This window comes from Peromyscus eremicus, unplaced genomic scaffold (genome assembly GCF_949786415.1).
Source record: "Peromyscus eremicus unplaced genomic scaffold, PerEre_H2_v1 PerEre#2#unplaced_865, whole genome shotgun sequence".
In the NCBI taxonomy this organism is placed as follows: domain Eukaryota; kingdom Metazoa; phylum Chordata; class Mammalia; order Rodentia; family Cricetidae; genus Peromyscus; species Peromyscus eremicus.
Genome location: NW_026735101.1, coordinates 120,503 through 137,923, shown reverse-complemented (window position 1 = coordinate 137,923; position 17,421 = coordinate 120,503). Strand labels below are relative to the sequence as shown.

General features: G+C 51.5%; 1 protein-coding gene across 1 annotated transcript; it reads right to left on the bottom strand.

The window, feature by feature from the left end:
- Nucleotides 1-769: 769 nt before the first annotated feature.
- Nucleotides 770-16,199, bottom strand: LOC131901962 (elastin-like). The gene is made up of 6 exons (XM_059252998.1): nt 16,063-16,199; nt 8,198-8,248; nt 6,693-6,726; nt 5,887-5,921; nt 2,338-2,367; nt 770-810 (listed from the first exon to the last, which is right to left on the bottom strand). The coding sequence occupies exons 1-6, from the start codon at nt 16,145-16,147 to the stop codon at nt 770-772; spliced, it is 276 nt and encodes a 91-aa protein (XP_059108981.1). The 5' UTR covers nt 16,148-16,199.
- Between the last annotated feature and the right edge of the window lie 1,222 nt (nt 16,200-17,421).

Below are 17,421 nucleotides of genomic sequence, written 5' to 3'. Positions count from 1 at the left end.
GTCCAGGCTGGCCTGGAAATCATTATGTAACTGGGGATAGCCTTGAACTCCTTGATCCCCCGCCTCCCAAGTGCTGGGTTCCCAGGTACTTGGAGTTTATGGTTTATGCAGTGCTGGAGAAGGGAAGCCAGAGCAGGCAAGCTCAGTCTCAAAATGTATGTATACATATGTAAATACATATATATTATATATACACACAAATGTATATGTATACAAATATTACTTATATATGCATAATATATGTGTACATTATTATTTACATATCTGAGAAAAGGTCTCACTATGCAACTCTGGCTGCCCTGAAACTCATTATGCAGACCAGGCAGGCCTTGAACTCACGGAGATCTTCCTGCCTTTGCCTCCTGAGTACTGAGATTAAAGATGTCTGCTACCATGCCCAGCCTCAGTAGTTTTTTTTGAGACAGTCTATATAGTCAGGCCAGTCTTGAACCTCAAATCATTATGCCATGTCTCCTCAGGGCTAGCATTCTAGGCATGCACCATACCATTCCTGGTTCCCAGATTGCTCGTATGCCTTTTCTGGTGGGCAGATCTACCCCTGGGTTTTTGGGAGACGCCTCTCTCTAGTCTCATCTCTATATTACAACTGTCCCCCTGGGCAGCTTCTTAGGAGCAGTTGACATTGGTGTCATTCTTCATCCACGTTCTCATCAACACGTGTCTCCTACTCTGTGCTCTGATTGCTGTTTATCCCAGGCAGGCGCCCTAGGCTGCGGTGAGAGGTGAGCATCTTGCTCAGGTGTTCACACTAACCTGCCCCAGGGCCAGCACCTGCGAGTCCTCCAGGGCCTGTGAAGAAGAGAGAGGGAGAGATGTTAAGGGTGTGGATTTCACAGCTGGGCTCCTTGTAAGATGGGTGTCATCATGGAATGGGGTTGGGGGTGGGTGTCTAGGCTGGTCCCTATGTCTTTGGTACTTTGGTGGTGGAGGGTCCTGATGAATCTAAAACCATCACATGGTGATCAAATGTTATGTGTGGAGCTGACATGACTGTCTCTAACAAGTGTGATTAGTCTGTGCATCTCCTAGGATGCCTGGCAACTGGTAGGATCCAGCTGGCTGTCTATAAGGGCGGAAGTGGTCTGTCAGCAAACCCTCTTCCCTCCCAGACCAGCCTTGCTCCCATTGGTAGCTGCCACCCCAGGCATCTTCTCTGCTTCCTTGATGCTATGTTCTGACACAGACCCCTCCCCTCCCCCTAGATCTGTAAGTGTGTCTCTCCCCACTTCCTGCTTTCTGTGTTTTGAGACAGGGTCTCCTGTAGCCCAGGCTTGACTCAAACTCACAATGCATCTGAGGGTGACCTTGAACTTCTGATCCTCCTGCCTCTGCCTCCCAAATGCTGGGATTTTAGGCAGGTACCAGAAATTCCAGTTTATGTGGTACTGGGTTTGGAACTCAGGGCTTTATGCACGCTAGGTCAGGGCTGTATGAACTGTGCCACATCCCCCATCCTGGGAGTCCTTCCCGTACCACATCTAGCCAGCCTTCCATCCAGAATCCTCCTTGCTAAGATTCATGAGAAGCCAAATGGGTCCCTCTGGCTCTCTCCTTTCCACATCTGGGCCCGATCATTGCTTCTCCTCCTCCAGGAGACATTCCACGGCCTTGGCCTTGACCGATGGGCCCAGTTAGGTTGGAGTTTTGGAGGCTTGCCGTGGCAGGTTTGTTTCCAATTATGGGAAAAATCCCTCTTGCCAGCACCAGCTCTGGTAGTGGGATCTAGAGTTGTAGGGCAAAGTCCTCTAGGGACTCCCCAAAGCCTAGGGTCTGCTGAGCCCTGAGGAGGGGGTCTACCTGGCTCTCATGGGATATTATCTTTCCTCTGACCAGCTTTCCCCACTCATGCACTAACTATATGAGGGCTGAGCATGTAGCTCAGTAGATAGAGTGATTGCCAAGCATGTGCCAAAGACCATAAGACATACATACACATACATATATGCATGTATGTATTGCAGACATCCATAAGACGAGTCTGGAATGAGCCATGTAGTAGGGTATGGTGGTGGGCAGGGCCTGGGGCTGCCTGGATCAATCATTTCCTGGTCTCCCCTCCCAGTCTCTCCCCAGTTCCGTCCACAGCTCCTCTCAAGCTTTAGTCCTGTTTTCTTGCAGAGGATAGGGGGCATGCTCAGATCTTTCCTGTCCAGTGGAGGGGCTGAGAGGACAAGACTGGACAGAAAGTAGGAAAGAATGGGGTGAAGTTTGCGGGGAGAGGCCTGGTCTCTACTGTCGCCAGCTTTTTACCGACAGCCAGTTTATTCCCATCACTTGCAAGCCTGTTCTCGATGTCTTGATGTCTTTTGGACTCACCTGCTCCAAATGCTCCCAGAAGCCCAGCACCTGGAGAGAGGGAGAAAGAGTTAGAGTCGGATCCCAGCTGGGAGCCCAGAGCCTTACTAGTGAGTCCTCCCCCTCCCTCTCCCCCCTCCCCCCCTCCCCCCCCCCCCCACCCCGAGTCAGAAAGTTCTAGACTCAGATTCTGTTGCCCCTTCCTATGGCCTGTGTAGATGAGGGAGTCGCCTTACCTTTTTTGAGCCTCACTTTCCCCATCTTTATTATTATTTTTAAAATGGTAATGAAAAGATTTATTTCTTTTTAATTGTGTGTATTTGTATGTGTCTGTATATGGGGTATGTGCAGGTGCTCGTGGGCACCAGAGGTGGCAGATCCGCTGAAGCTGAGATACAGGCCACTATAGGCTGCCTGATGTGGGTGTTGGGAGCTGAGCTTGGGTTCTCTGTAAGAGCAGTATGTGCTCTTAACCACGGAGCCATCTCTCCCGAACCTTAAATGATAATCTTTAAAAGATTTGTTTATACCTTATATGTCTGAGTGCTTGGCCTGCTTGTATGTGCGTGCGCCGTATGTGTGTGCGTGTCTGGTGCTGATGACGGCCAGTAAAGGGAATCGAATTCCCTGGAGGCAGAGTTACAGGTGAGCTATCCTGTGGGTGCTGGGAACTGAACCCTAGTCCTCTGCAAGATCATCAAGTGCTCTGAATTGCTGAGCACTCTCTAGTCTTCTCTACTTTTTGAGACAAGGTTTCATGTAGCTCTCACTGGCCTTAAACCAATAGGCAGCCAGTATGACCTTGAACTCCTGACCCTCTGGTCTGTCCCTCTTGGTTGCTGAGATTACAGACACATGCCTCCGTGCTTTATTATGTGGTGCTGGGGATGGAAGCCAGGGATCTGTGCATGCTAGTGCTCTGCCAACTGAGCCACACACTCAGCCCTAGCTTTCTTTTTTTTTGAGAAAGGGTCTCACTGTATAACCCTGGCTGGCTGGCTGGCCTGGAACTTGCTATGTAGACCAGGCTGGCCTCAAATTCATAGATATCTGCCTATCTCTGCCTCTCAGGTGCTAGGATTAAAGGCATGTGCTACTATGTCTGGCCTTTCTCTCTCTCTCTCTCTCTCTCTCTCTCTCTCTCTCTCTATATATATATATATATATATATATATATATATATATATATATATATATATATATATATATATATATATATATATACCTGCTTTCTTGACTTAGTGTCTCACTGTGTAATTCAGGCTAGCCTTGAACTTGCATATAGCCCAGACTGGCCTTGAACTGGTGGTTTTCCTGCCTCAGTTTCTACAATACTTAACTCACTCTGTAGCCCTGGTTAAGCTTGAACTCGTGATCCTCTGGCCTCTGCCTCTTGAATGCTGGGATGACAGGCTTGTGTCACTACGCTCGGCTAGCTGCCCATCGATTTGTGGCTTTTCCCGTGATCCCTGTCTTCTTGGGGCCACAGAGCTTGTGAGCAGGAAGCGCCTACTGTGTGTAACCTGCCAGGGTGTCCCCTGGGTACTCATCCTGGCTCCTTCCTGTCCTTGCCTATACCCCTTGTTTGTAGTGGCTGGCCAGCCGGCTGGCCTCCAGCTGGTGCTCTGGGTGTGGGTAGTGCTGGCTCTCAGCTGCCTAGTCCCCCACTGAGCGCTCAGGCAGGGAGGGGCCAGCCTACAGCACCCACATGGAGGAGCAGCTGCCAAGCCACCCACCCTTGCTCCCAGGGGATTAATTGTTCCCAAACACGATCTGTACAATCCCTGCACCCCATCCCACCCTGCTAGGGCAGGCCCGGACATCCCTCTAGCCAGGATGTGTGGATTATTCATGGTGGCCTGGCCAAGCCTGTTACAGACTTCAGTCTATCCCGAGGCTAAAAGGTGACTGTCGGAACTGGACCCGGTAGCACATGCCTACCATTTTAGCTACTCAGGAGGCTGAGGCAGGAGGATCTGTATTTCAAGGCCTGTCTGGGCTCTATAGTTCAAGGTCAGCCTGGGCAACCTAGTGAGATCCTGTATGAAAATGAAAATAAAATGGCTCAGTGGATGAAGGCACTTGTCACTAAGCCTGAAGACATGAGTTCCATTATTGGGACCTGCATGGTGGAAGAAGAGAATTAACACTCGAAGTTGTTCTCTGATCTCCTCAGGCACACTGTGGTGCATGCATACTGTACCCATAATGAATAAATATACAAACCAGTAAATAAATGTCATTTTTGAAGAAACGTAAAAAGAGGTCCAGGGAGATATAGCTCAGTGGTAGAACACTTGCATTGAATGTAACAGACCCTGAGTTCCAATCCTTGGTACCACAAGGAGAATTAACAAGCCACGAGATCTCCTAGCCTTACAAAACTCCCAGTCCCTAGGACCTAGCTTGCCCAGATGCCCCGTCCTTTTCCTCCCTTGCTGGCCCTCACCCTGAAGTTTCACAACTCCCGTAGGCTTCCGTGAAGGGGAATCTGCTTCTCACACATTCATTAGTAGTTGGGTCATCTGTCATCAGGATTTTGTAAGAGCAGTTGGACATCTAAACTGTCCAGGAGCATGTGACTTTAAAGCCAGGGTGGCAGGCACTGGGTGGGGATGCATTTGCCACATACAGAGCATCACACATGGGGGAAGGGCGTCAACATGACTGGGATGTAGTTGTGTGTGAGTGTGTGAGAGTGTGTGTGTATGTGTGTATGTGTGTGTGTGTGTGTGTGTGTATTAAGAGGAATGAACACAGGGTTTCCAACATGCTACTCCTGAGCCACACCCCAGCCTCTCACTGGGGGATTCTAGGCAGGGGCTCTACCACTGGGCCACGCCCTCAGTATTCTTTCTACTTTTTATTCTGAGACAAGGTCTTGCTATGTATGTGAGGCTGACCTCGTTAACTCAGAATCCTCCTGTCTCAGCCTTCTAAGTATCTAAGCTTACAGGTGTGTACCACCAGGCCATGACCTCCACCTGCTTCTTATCCAAGTGTTTCATTGAGAGACCCCCCCTGCCCTCCTTTGCCACCTCCTCAAAGCTGAGAGTGACCACAGCTGGCAGATCCCAGCACTGTTGATAAGACAGAGCTATGATTTTTTTTTTTCTTACTAGAAAGTTCCATGGTCTAGAGACAGTTGGAAGCGGGCTGGGAACAGGCAGGGAGGTCATCTGGGGTCGGGGTCAGGTTTAGCTTAAAGTTGAGCTCACATCTGGGTCAGAAGTCAAATGTCTAGATATAGTGTCTGGGGTCTTTCACTCCAAGTGCTGCCTTATAGGTGACCACGGGGACCTTAGATTCTGCTTTGCCGGAAGCAGCAGGGTTGTTTCTGGGACTGTGAACAGAGGGCAGTCTCCAGAATGCTGGTACAGTGGGCTCATGCAGGACACAGGCCATTGAACTGCCTCTAACCTCTTGTCCCTGGCCAACTTGTAGCCTGACTTTAGCCTGTTGATACCCGGGGGCTTTGGCTGCCTAGAGCTCCCTTCTTTCGGCTCCCTTGCCTGGCATGGCTCTGGGAATTCTACCTTCCCCATTTCAGGGGCCCTACTTCGATCTTACCTGGTTTAGGTGGTTTTCCTCCAGGTCCCAGAGCTGCAGAGGGAAGAGATGAGAATGAATGGCAGGGAAGAGGTGACTTACCTCTTCTCTCTCTCTCTCTCTAGTCTGAGTCAGGGCTTCATTATAGCCCAGGCTGGCCTCAAATTTGAGATATAACCAGGGATGACTTTGAGCTCCTGAATCTCCTATGTTTACCTCCCACGTTCTGGTATTACAGACTTGTACTCCTTCCATCTCTTAGTACTTATCCATTGTTCAACCCTGCCCCACAGCAGAGGTTGAGAGCTGCATGTAGGTCTCTTCCCCAAGTGCTGAAGGAGATGTCCAGAGAGTCCTCTTGCTTAGACATGGAGCCCCTGGGAGGCCATCTCTCCCTCTGGATTTTTGGTTGAGTGACAGCGTTTCAGTTTGTTTTGAGGCTATGTCTCATGTAGCTCAGACTGGTCTCGAACTTGCTATGTAGTCAAGGATGACTCTGAACCACCAGCTTCTACCTCCTAAGTGCTGGGGTCATAGGCATCTCCAGCAATTTCTCAGTTTTTTTCCCCCCAAAGGAGTTACTCTCCACTTGGCAGGAATGTTAGAGAGGAAATAAAAGAAATATAAAAGTAGGTAGAGGCCATCAGGGAGAAGAACAAAGGTAGAGGGTCCTAAAAGGGCCATCGTAGGTCTCTTTCCCAGGGGATGCTCAATCTGTCTAACATTAGTTGCTGGATCTCTTGAAGACCTCAGGTCTAATGATGTGTATTGGGGGGTTATGATGGTACCCAGACCCTTGCATTGAGGAGTCTAAGGCTACCTTCTTACCTCCTCCTCCTCCCAGGCCTCCGATACCAGCCCCTGCCGTGTGTGTTGAGAAAGAGAGAGAGAGAAATATCAGCGATTAGTATCCAGACAAGTCACACCCCACCACCCACTGTCAAATTCTAGCCGCAGAACTTTGGGCAAGTCAACGTCTCTGACCCTTAGTTTCTTTGTCTGTCTTACCGGCTCAATAGCCTCATGTCAGTTTGTCCCAGGATGGAACTAGCAGGACTTGTGAGTTCATGTCAGTTATTTTCTTTCCAGTGTGTGTGTGTGTGTGTGTGTGTGTGTGTGTGTGTGTGCGTGCCTGTGGAAGCCCAAACTTGATGTCTAGAGTTATGCTCTATCACTCTTCCACCTTATTCATTGATGCAGGGTATCTCAGTCAAACCCAAAGCTCACCAATGTGCATAGCTCACTCGCTCGCCCGCTGATCACAGGCATTCGCCGCGGCCCCTGGTTTACGAGGTGCCCGGGCTTCACACACTCCAGGCAAGCACTCTACCAACCGAGCCACATCTCCAGCCTAGTTGCTCTATTTCTCTTTTCTGTTATTTGCCTCCGGTGGGTTGCCAAGAGTGGGATTAATGCTTCGAGGACTGTGAACCGTCCAATGACAGGAATGTGTGAAGGTGCCAGCCTCCTGACAGCAGGGATTATGCTCCATCTTGTACAATATTTACGTTCCTAATAGCTGTTCCATTAGCAGCCTTCTTTAGGGTGGAGACTGGGTCTTGCTATGCAGCTCAAGCTGGCTTTGAACTCTTGACTCTCTGTGTCTGGGATGCTACTGTTACAGATGTGTGCCTTCAGATCTCGCTCCAGTTAATTGCATCGCTTTTTTGGAGGCAGGGTCTCACACAGCCCAGGCTAGCCTGAGCTCTCTCTAGAGCCAAGGATGGCCTTGAAATGTCTGTCCTCTTGAGCGCTGGGATTGCAGGCATGCACCACAATACCTGGTTTATGCAGTGCTGGGGATGGTACCCAGGGTTTCCCACATGCTAGGGAAACACTCTGCTAACTGAGCCACATCCCCAGCCTGGTTAACATCTTCAGAATGTGGGCCTGATTTGCAGGTCCTCGGTGCCAGGAATCTAAATGTTAGCACATCTCTGGCCCGTGGGTAAAGCTCACTTGCTAACAAACCTAACAGACTGAGTTCCATTCCTGGGACCCAAATGGTGGTAGGAGAGATCCGATTCTCAAATATTGTCCTATGGAGCTGGGCATGGTGGCATACACTTTTAATCTCAGCCCTCCAGAGGCAGAGGCAGAGGCAGGTGGGACTCTGTGAGTTCCAGGCCAACCAGGGATACATAGTTAAGACTCTATCTCAAAAATAAAACAAAGCAAAACAAACAAAAAGAAACAACCAAACTAAATGAAAAAAATTGTTCTCTGTCCTCCATATGCAAATATAATAAAAATATTTAAAAATATTCTATTTCTCGTGAACAGTCCATCCCCATCAGTCATACAAAGGTGTGTAGAATCTTCATTACATTACCTGGATAATAGACTCCACCAGGAACTCCACCAGGCACACCTCCTGGAACCCCTAGAAGGAAGGAGGTAGACTTTTTGATTAGTCAGGCTTACCAAACAATTTTTTTTCCTTTTGGTTTTTCGAGACAGGGTCTCACTATGTTGTGTAGCCCTGGCTGTCCTGAATCTCTCTCTATAGATGAGGTTGTCCTCAAAATCACAGAGATCCACCTGTCTCTGCCTCCTGAGCTCTGAGATTAAAGGCATATACCACCACTGCCTGGCATTGAACATGTTTTAATGAAGATATAGATAATGATCATGGTATTGTTTGTCTATAGATCAGTGTCTGAGGGTAAACAACTGCTATTTATATTTTTTGTTCTCTCTCTCTCTCTCTCTCTCTCTCTCTCTCTCTCTCTCTCTCTCTCTGTGTGTGTGTGTGTGTGTGTGTGTGTATGTGTGCTTAGCAAGCACTCTACCACTGAGCTTTCTTTCCAGGCCCTTAGTGGGGGATTCTAGGCAGGTGCTCTCCCACTGAGCCATACCCCAGCCCCTCACTGGGGGATTCTAGGCAGGGGCTCTACCACTGAGCCACACCCCAGCCCCTCACTGGGGGATTCTAGGCAGGTGCTCTACCACTGAACCACACCCCAGCCCCTCACTGGGGGATTCTAGGCAGGTGCTCTACCACTGAGCCACACCCCCAGTCCTTCTACCACTGAATCATACCCCCAGTTCTTGTTTAATTGAGACAGGTTCTCACTATGTAGTTCAGACTGGTCTTTACCTTGCAACTCCCCTTTTCCCGTCCCCCCCCATCCCCTCCCCCAACCTCCTGAGTGGCCGAGATTATAGGCAACGGACCACCACACCTGGCTTTGCATGTTCTCATTCTTCTCAAAGTATCTCAATGAAGTTGGAGGGACATAGACATTCTGAATGTAGTTCCAGCAGACTTGAAATCAGGCCCAGAGAGGTTAAGGGAAGTGGCCGGGGCCACACAGCTGGATAAACATGAAGCCTGGAATGAACCCAGGCCACTGCTCTGAGCAGGAGGCTTAACACTGTTGAAGAGAGGGGACCCTGCCCGTGGTTGTGGCTGGGTACTGGGCAAGGGACTCTGCCTACCTGCTTTGCCCACGACTTTGCTTGGAGCTGGGCGGTAAGGCTGGAGCCAGTTCTCAGAGGGGCAGGTTAGGTGGTGACACCAATTAGGAGATGTAGCTGCTGCCTGCCGTCAGCCATTCCCGCTCTGATAGGATAGTGCAAGGCCAGTGTCCTTGGCCCCTGGGCAGCTCTCTTTGGGTGGGGTTCTGGCTATCTGACCCAGGGCTGTTTTGGGAGGCGCCAGGGACTGGAGGGGAGTGGGAACACCATGAATGAGCAAATCAAATAGTTTCCTAACGAACAGTTAATTCCAAGCCAAGGTCACGAGTTCAGTCCCCAGGGACCAGCCAAAAAGCTCTCATTGGAGATGCTGCCTCTGGAGCTGTTGTCATGGCAACAAATAGAGACTCCTCTACTGAGCCGTGACCTCTAACCTTGACAAGTCACCTTGTCACCATGGCCCAGCTCTGCTCTGCTGAAGGGAGCCCAAGAGCCACATGGTGGGGGGACACAAGGTTGGGTGTCAGCCAGCCATGTAGCTTTGCAGTGGGTTCAAGGAGACCTCTCAGCCAGATAGATGTCTGTGTGTCTGGCCTCGGAGACTAGGTGACGATACACAGCTGGGCCTGCCTGGTCCCTGGACCTTGTCAGCCCAAGCAGGGTTGGGAATGTCTGGCTGCCGTGGGCAGATTGTGCTACAGTCCTGGCGCCACCACCTCCTGGGGTCTGTACCCCCTCCTCTCTCAACCCTCTAGAGATTGCCGAGTCAGGCCTGGATGGTCTGATCAATCTGCTCTCCAAGCTTGGGGGGGCTTAGGGAGGGGCGGCCCTGGGATGGGGTGGGGGGCTGAGTCTGCAGGAAATAAAGCCTTCTAGCGAGAGCACGTTGTCCTGAGCTGCCAAACACACACGCCCCGCCCCCCCCGCCCCCCCCCCCCCCCAGCCTTTGATGCCCTCTGGGGCTCTGGCCTACAGCTCTGAGCTCCGTGCAGGGAGAGTCTCTGCCTCTCTCCTGCACTTTCTCCACTCCCCCCCCCCCCCCCCCAGTTCTCCAGCCCCAGAGCTGCCTGCAGGAACACTGGGAACGGGGTGGGAACAGTGAGGGGACTCAGGGCAGAGCCCTCTGGCGTCTCTCCCGGCTCCTCATTCGATGTGTGATCTCAGCCAAGTAACTCTGCTGGGGTTGCAGGCCCGGGGCCACCCCACCTGGTTTATTCCAGGGCTGGGAATAGAACCCAGGCTTTCATGCTTGCTAGGCTCGCATTTTGCCGGCTGAGCCACATCCCCGGCAAAGCCTCACTCTCCCCCCGCCCCGCCCCCCACAACGTAGGGGTGATGTCCGCTGCCTCGTATGGTTGCAAACATTCAAATGAAAGAGATCCTAGTCATACCCGGCACAGAGAGTAATTGTTAAAAGGCTGGTGATCTTGGGTCCTATGTTTTCTCTTAGTACATGGCTAGGGCCAGGTATACAATAGGTACGCAATAAATGGTGGGTGAGGGAGGCAGAAAGATTGTATCTGATTTGTTTCCTGAGTCCTCCATAAGACGCCTGGGGGTGGGCTTGCTGAGCCCCTGGCCTGACTGAACCCTACTTCTTTTTTCCTGAGTTTTTGTTTTTCAACACCCACCCAGAACCAGGCTCCTTCCTAAGGAGGCTGCTACTTCCCCTCTTTCCACGACCATGCTTCACAGCCTGATAACATCGGTCCACCTCCACACCCAACCTGCGGGACACCCCAGGTAGCCTAAGCTGGTTTCGAACATGAGATTCTCCAGCCTCAGCCACTGGAGTGCTGGGATGGTAGCCGTGTGCCACCATGCCTGGAGTGAGTGTTTGTTTCCTGTTTTTCACTGAGAAGATGGAGAAGGCTGAGTAGCTGCCATTATTTTGTGGAGGGGAAGAGCTGACTCCCCCAGGTTGCTCTCTGACCACCACCCCCAACACACACCATGGTATGTGCATACACACAATAAATATAATAAGAATAACAAACTCTGTAGATAGGACATGTTGGCACACACCTGTAATCCCTGCACTCAGAGGAGGAGACAGGAGTATTTTGAGTTTGAGGTCACGTTGCACTTCATAGGGAGATAGAGTCTTTCCTGGGCTACACAGCAAGATTCAGGCTAGCCTGTGCCACATAGCAAGCCCTTTGTCTCAAAAACTATACACTGCCTATGGAGGCCTCCTCCCCCGTGGTCCTCATTCCTACCGTCTCTCCTCGGTACCAGTGGGGTCTCTTACCAAGAACATCCTCACGTCCCCCCAAGTCCTCCCCTTCTCCAAGGCTGTGCTGAAAGCTTCCGCCCCGCCTTTTCCTAACCCACCACATTTCCTCCTGCCTTCAGCGCTCAGCCGGCCACAAGCAGCTGGCTTGGAACACACTTGTGTCTTGTTTTATGTGAGTCTGGCTCATTCCTTCTGCTAGCCTCGGGCGGATCTCGTCCTTCACATGTGTGAATCATGACCCTCGACTCCCAGGGATCTGAACAGTCCTCTGACCTGGGCTAGAACCCCTGAAAACACCCCTTAATCCTCTGCCTGTGAACTCTCTGAGATGGGAGACTCATCAGCTCTCATGTCATCTGTGTGGTCTGCACAGGGCTTTCTCTTCAGACTGTTTTCGGTCTGGCCCTCCTCTCTTCTCCTCCCCTCCTCTCCCCTCCTCTCTTCCCTGTCTCAATAAAACAAAAACAAACACACAAACAAAAAAAAAAGAGAGAGAAAAAGAAAAAGGAAAGAAAACCCACCTTACGGGTTTGGCATATAGCTCAGAGGTAGAACACTTGCCTAGCATGTATAAGACCCTGGATTCAGTCGCAGACCAAAAAAACAAAAATAAAAACCCCCCAAACAAACAAAAAACCCAAAATAGCAACCACCACAACAAAAAACAATAATAAATAAATAATGGAAAAACCACAGAAAACGAAAGATTGGAGCTCATTACAAGGACTATCGGCTCCTTAGCAAATTGTAAGAGAATCTGTCACTTTACAATTTTGCTGTCCCATGATCATCTCGGTGGATGTATTTTTTTTTGGCAGCTGCCAAATGGCTACTGTTCCCCTTGCCCCCAAACCCCAGTGATTCGTAGGAGCTGGGTGCTAAAAACAGGGATATTTCTTCCATGTTTGCAGCCAGGGAAACGGAGAGTCAGCCAGACCAAGAGCCTTGGCCTGGTATCTACGTCTGACCTTGGATTTGCTGCCGGGAGGTTCAAAGACCATACGGAGCAGGGCCAACGGGTCCTGGCAGGGGGCTCTGCCAAGCTAAAGTCCAGTGGGGCAGCCTGGGTTGAGCAGATAAGACCTCACCGAGCTGTTTGTTGTGTGCACGGAGCCGTTGGCCAAGCCCTTTTCAAAAGCCGTCGGTGCTCCTGTGGGTGGGTGAGCCCATCCCCTGTTCCAACAAGACCCACAGAGCTGGATCTAGGCACTCAATCGTTGGCAGCTTATCAGAGGCACCTGGGGAGCTGTCAATCCCCAAATCCCTCAAACAAGAGCCTCCGCAGATCAAACAGAGGAAGAATTCTTGGGTCACAGCACAGACCCAGGCCATCCTCAGGGTCGAAAATCTCCTGAGATAAACCTTCAGTGTGTAAATGTGGGGAGGGGGATGAAAACATTTCTGATGTCAGGAAGGACACTGAACTTGAGCTTCATGTCTAATCCTCCAACAGGTGCTTTTTTGAAGAGAGGGTTCCCTGTAGCCCAGGCTAGCTGAGAATTCACCATGTAGATGATGACCTTGAGCTTCTGATCCTCCTGTTTCCGCCTTTCCAAAAGTGCAAGGCTACCACAGGCAAGGGTGCTACCATGCCTGATTTTTTTTCCTTTTTGTGACACTTTATTTTGTTTTGGGGGGATAGAGTCTCACTATATAGCACAGGCTGGCTCTGAACTCACTCTGTAGCACAGGACTCACACTTGCAGCAATCCTCCTGTCCTGGTGTGAGTTCCTGAGCCGCCACACCTGGTTCATATATTCCCTTTAACATAGGGGCTGAAGCAAGTCATTATTCCAGAGTAGGTAGCTGTTCCTGCTATGACCTTGAAGCACTGCCCCTAGTGAGGTAGCAGGTAACTGTTATATCTGCCTATAACCTTGAAGTACATGCCCCTGGGGTGTGGCCTCTGGGGGAGGGCCTTAAGAGCTGGTGTGCACATATACAGTTCTCTTCACTTTCTCATGGTATTGGATGCTGAGACCTTGGACCAGGCAAATCAGTATGGGACATAGCCCAGCTTTCCCAGACCTATAATAAATCTCCCATGGTAGTAAGTTAACCCCCTGATAAATTCCTTTGCTCATTAAATAGACTCCGTGGGTTTCTTGCATTATTATTTAAAGAAAATGCTATTATCACCCCCATCAATGACAAAGAACTAGCACCCATGACATCTTCCTCTTGGGGAGGAGACTGGGCTCCCCAAGGACCAGATCAGGCAGACTTAGGTAGGTGTGACCAGTACTCAGCCCCACCCAGATCTCTGACCTCTTTGGACTTCAGTGGACTCTCTTGAAAGGTCTCATCAATTCATATGCCTCTTACTTGAACCCAGTGACTCCGGCCACCTGGGACAGAGTGGAGATTTATCTTCATGGGGAATGATGCCAGCTGAGTGCTGAGTGATGTCACCCAGGCTACAAGGGGATGGTTTGTTCTGCCCTTAAAAGAAGGCTCCGCCCCAGGGCTGTCTCTCCCCAATATTCCCTGGCACTTCACCTACCCCTTTCCCCTTTTTTTGACTCAGGGCAGAAAGCTGTCTGATATTAACTTCCAGGGCCAGCCTTAGCCTGCCTCAGGCTCTATTTCTGTACCTTTCAAGAAAGGGTTTTGTGTAACCCAGGCTAGCCTTGAACTCTCTATATAGCTAAGTATGACTTTGAACTCCTGAGCCTCCACCTCCTGAGAGCTGGGACCACAGGCATGAGCCAGCATACCTGGTTTATGTGGTGCTGAGGATGGAACCCAGGACTTGTAGGTAGGCAAGCCCTCTACTAGCTGAGCTCCATCTCTAGCCTTCTTTTAGATGCTTGTGAGATAAGATCTCACTATATAGTTCAGGCTGCCCTCCGACTCAATAGCCTCCTGCCTTAGGTGTGTGTTATTTCATGCCTGGCTTCAGTTTTCCCGTTTGTAAAGATAATAGTTTCTTTATGATGACCTAGTATAAGTATCAGGGGGTGGGGTGGGGTGAGGTGGGCAGATGTTAGGATGTTAGATGTCCATGTCTGGGGCAGGAGGGTCAGGTGACCCGGAGTCACTACTCTTAACCACTGGCTTGCTGCAGCTGCAGGGTCCTCCTGTCGGTACCCACAACCCTCAGTCTCGTCCCTGTCTAGGAACTCTTGTCTTAGAGTGGGCTCCTGCCCTGAGCAGGTCAGTATCAAGGAACAGCTGCTGTTCCCACCCGGCCTCTGACCACAGCCCCGCCCTGCCCCGCCCCACCCTGCCCTGCAGCCCCTTGTCCCCAGTTCAAGTTCAGGTTCCCACGACGATGAGGAGGTCTCTTATGGAAACCAGTCTCCAACCAGACTACCTCAGCAGATGGTTCATGAGCTGCACCTCTTTCCCCATAGCTCGAGGCACCTTCCCTCTGGGGACAGTTCCCTTCTTCCCCCATAACCCAGTGTGCCTGGTCCGGACACGTATCAGATGATCATAATGATAACTTGAGGCTCAGTGTAACCTCGGACACCAGCTGTGCCCTGTCTGCCAGGAGATGGGCACTTTCCCCAGCTCCCCCCACTGGCCTGTACTCCACCCCAGCAAACCCTCCTACGGGCATGGACTTGCACACACTTACAGTGACTTCCAGCCTTCACCTGGGCACCAGACTTCTTGAAGATTTTATTTTAGTTTTTTGAAACAACCTCATGTAGCCCATGTGGCCTCGAACTCACTATGTAGCCAACCATACGTTGAATTCCTGATCCTTGGGCCACCACACAGATATCCATCACCATGCCCATCTAGTTTACCCAGGGCTTTGTGCACATTTAGCATGTACTCTACCAAGTGAGACATCCTTCATCCTCGTTTAGTTCAGCTCTTTTTTTTTTTTTTTTTGAGATGAGGTCTGGTTGGCTTTGAACTTACATCCTGGGATCACAGGTGTGGCTCACCATGCCCAACCGTGTGTTGGACTTTGGCAGGTCCCACCAGACAACTTCACAGTTGCCTCCCTCCATCTCCACCTGTCTAGGAATGGACTTATGAACAGACCTTCATACCTTTCCCAGATACTCCTCCTTCAGGGACATGATCGGTCAGACCCTCACATTGACACCTGTGCAACATAGTATGAAACACACACACACACACACACACACACACACACACACACACACACACACACGCGGAATCCCAACATTCCCAAGCAAAGACAAATCAGGATTGTCTCTCCCCGGGCTGGTATGTGCACAGGTGTGCAAACTGCCCCCACTGGGGAAGCACCCAGGTGGCTCATAGGACCGCCCCCTGCCTCGAGCTTGGACAGAGAGAGGGTAGGGACCATCCTGATTTGTGGAATGTATGCTTGACAGGACCCCCTAGGCGGAGCTGGCTCCCTGGAGGAGACAGTTCCCAGGACTCTGCCTGGAGGAGGGGGGATCTGGAGGTGAAGGGCTCATCCGTCTCCGGGATCCCCCCTCAGACTTGTCACCTGGCTAGCTGAGTCCCGCAGAGGTGGGCAGCGTGGGACCCGCGAGGGGCAGCGAGGGACCGGCGAGGGGCAGCGTGGGACCGGCGAGGGGCCCCTTACCTCCAGGCTGCGCGGGATGGAGGAGGTTGAACAAGAAGATCAGCAAGACTCCAGGCTGCTGGACTGCCGCTGTCAGACCCGCCATCTCGGGGAGGACTGCCCCAGCCTGCTCTCTGCGCCTCGTTTTATCCCCAAAGCGTAATTGCTGCCTGGTAGGCTGCTGTGAGGGAAGGAGGGAGGGAGAGAGGGCGGGTGGGAGGAGGGCGGGAGGAGGGGGAGCCGGGGGAGGGGGTCGCGGGGGAGGGGGCAATTACGAAAGGCCAGGCTTGCAAGCCTCCTAGGCTGAATCTGCCTGGACCATGGGTCTATTTTCCTGCACACACACACACACACACACACACACACACACACACACACACGCGCGCGTGCGCGGCTTTCCCCCCATCGCTTTCCCGCTTTCTCTCTGTAGCTGTTTGCTTGCTCCTGGCCCTGTTCCCGCCAGAAAGTGCGAGGGGGCCTTTGCCAGGACAGCCCTCTGGAGAGGAAGCAGGAGGGAGGGCCCAGGCAGCCTGGCCAAAATATCCCAGCCCTAGCCAAGGCTGGAGTAGCCAGGCCCCCGCCCCTCTGCCTGGGCCCCAGGCCCAGTGTGGGGACACAGGCCAGCTGTCCCGAGCCTCAGCTCCCACCCTGGCCCTACAGACACCCCGACACCCCAAAGCCTAGCTAAAGACAGACCTTACCCAAAACTGGATTGGGAAGGTTGTTGGGGATAAGGGGGGGTCTGCCTATAGAGTCTGCAGGCAGAATTGGCTGGGAGAGAAAAATCAGATGAGTGTGGCACGGTGGGGCATTTTGGGGACAGAATAGGGACCCTGACATACGATCTGGTTCATCGTGGTTGAGACAAGGTCTTAGCCATCTGTCTGTAGCCAGGAAAAGGGTGTTGCATAAGTCTAGGGTCTATGGTTGCAGAAACCAAGGGGCCGAGGTCAAGTGAACGGCTTGGGAGTGAAAGCCATGTATTTAGCGTCTCCCTAGGGCTCCGGGATGATCCTTGCATAAGGTGTTGGTTGGCTCTGCACGGGCCACGGGCATAGCTTTGCACCACCCCTGAGCAAACCAGTGTCCAGCAGAGGTCAAACTGGATCCCAAGTGCCTGGTGGGAAGCATGGAGGTGGGAGCTCTGTGCAGACGACTATTAACTCAGTATTCTTATTATTGCTTATTCACCACCTGTCCAGTGCTAAGAGCCTGGATCTGGATACCCGCTTCTCTTGGCGCCTCTGGGAAGGCTTGAGGGTGCTATTCCTCCGATGGCCAGAAGGGGGCAGCCTTTGCTGAACCAGCAGAAAGCACCCACCAGGAAAGCTCGTAGTTAGTTTAGTGCCCTGGCCACCCTATCCCTGAGCATATAGGGAC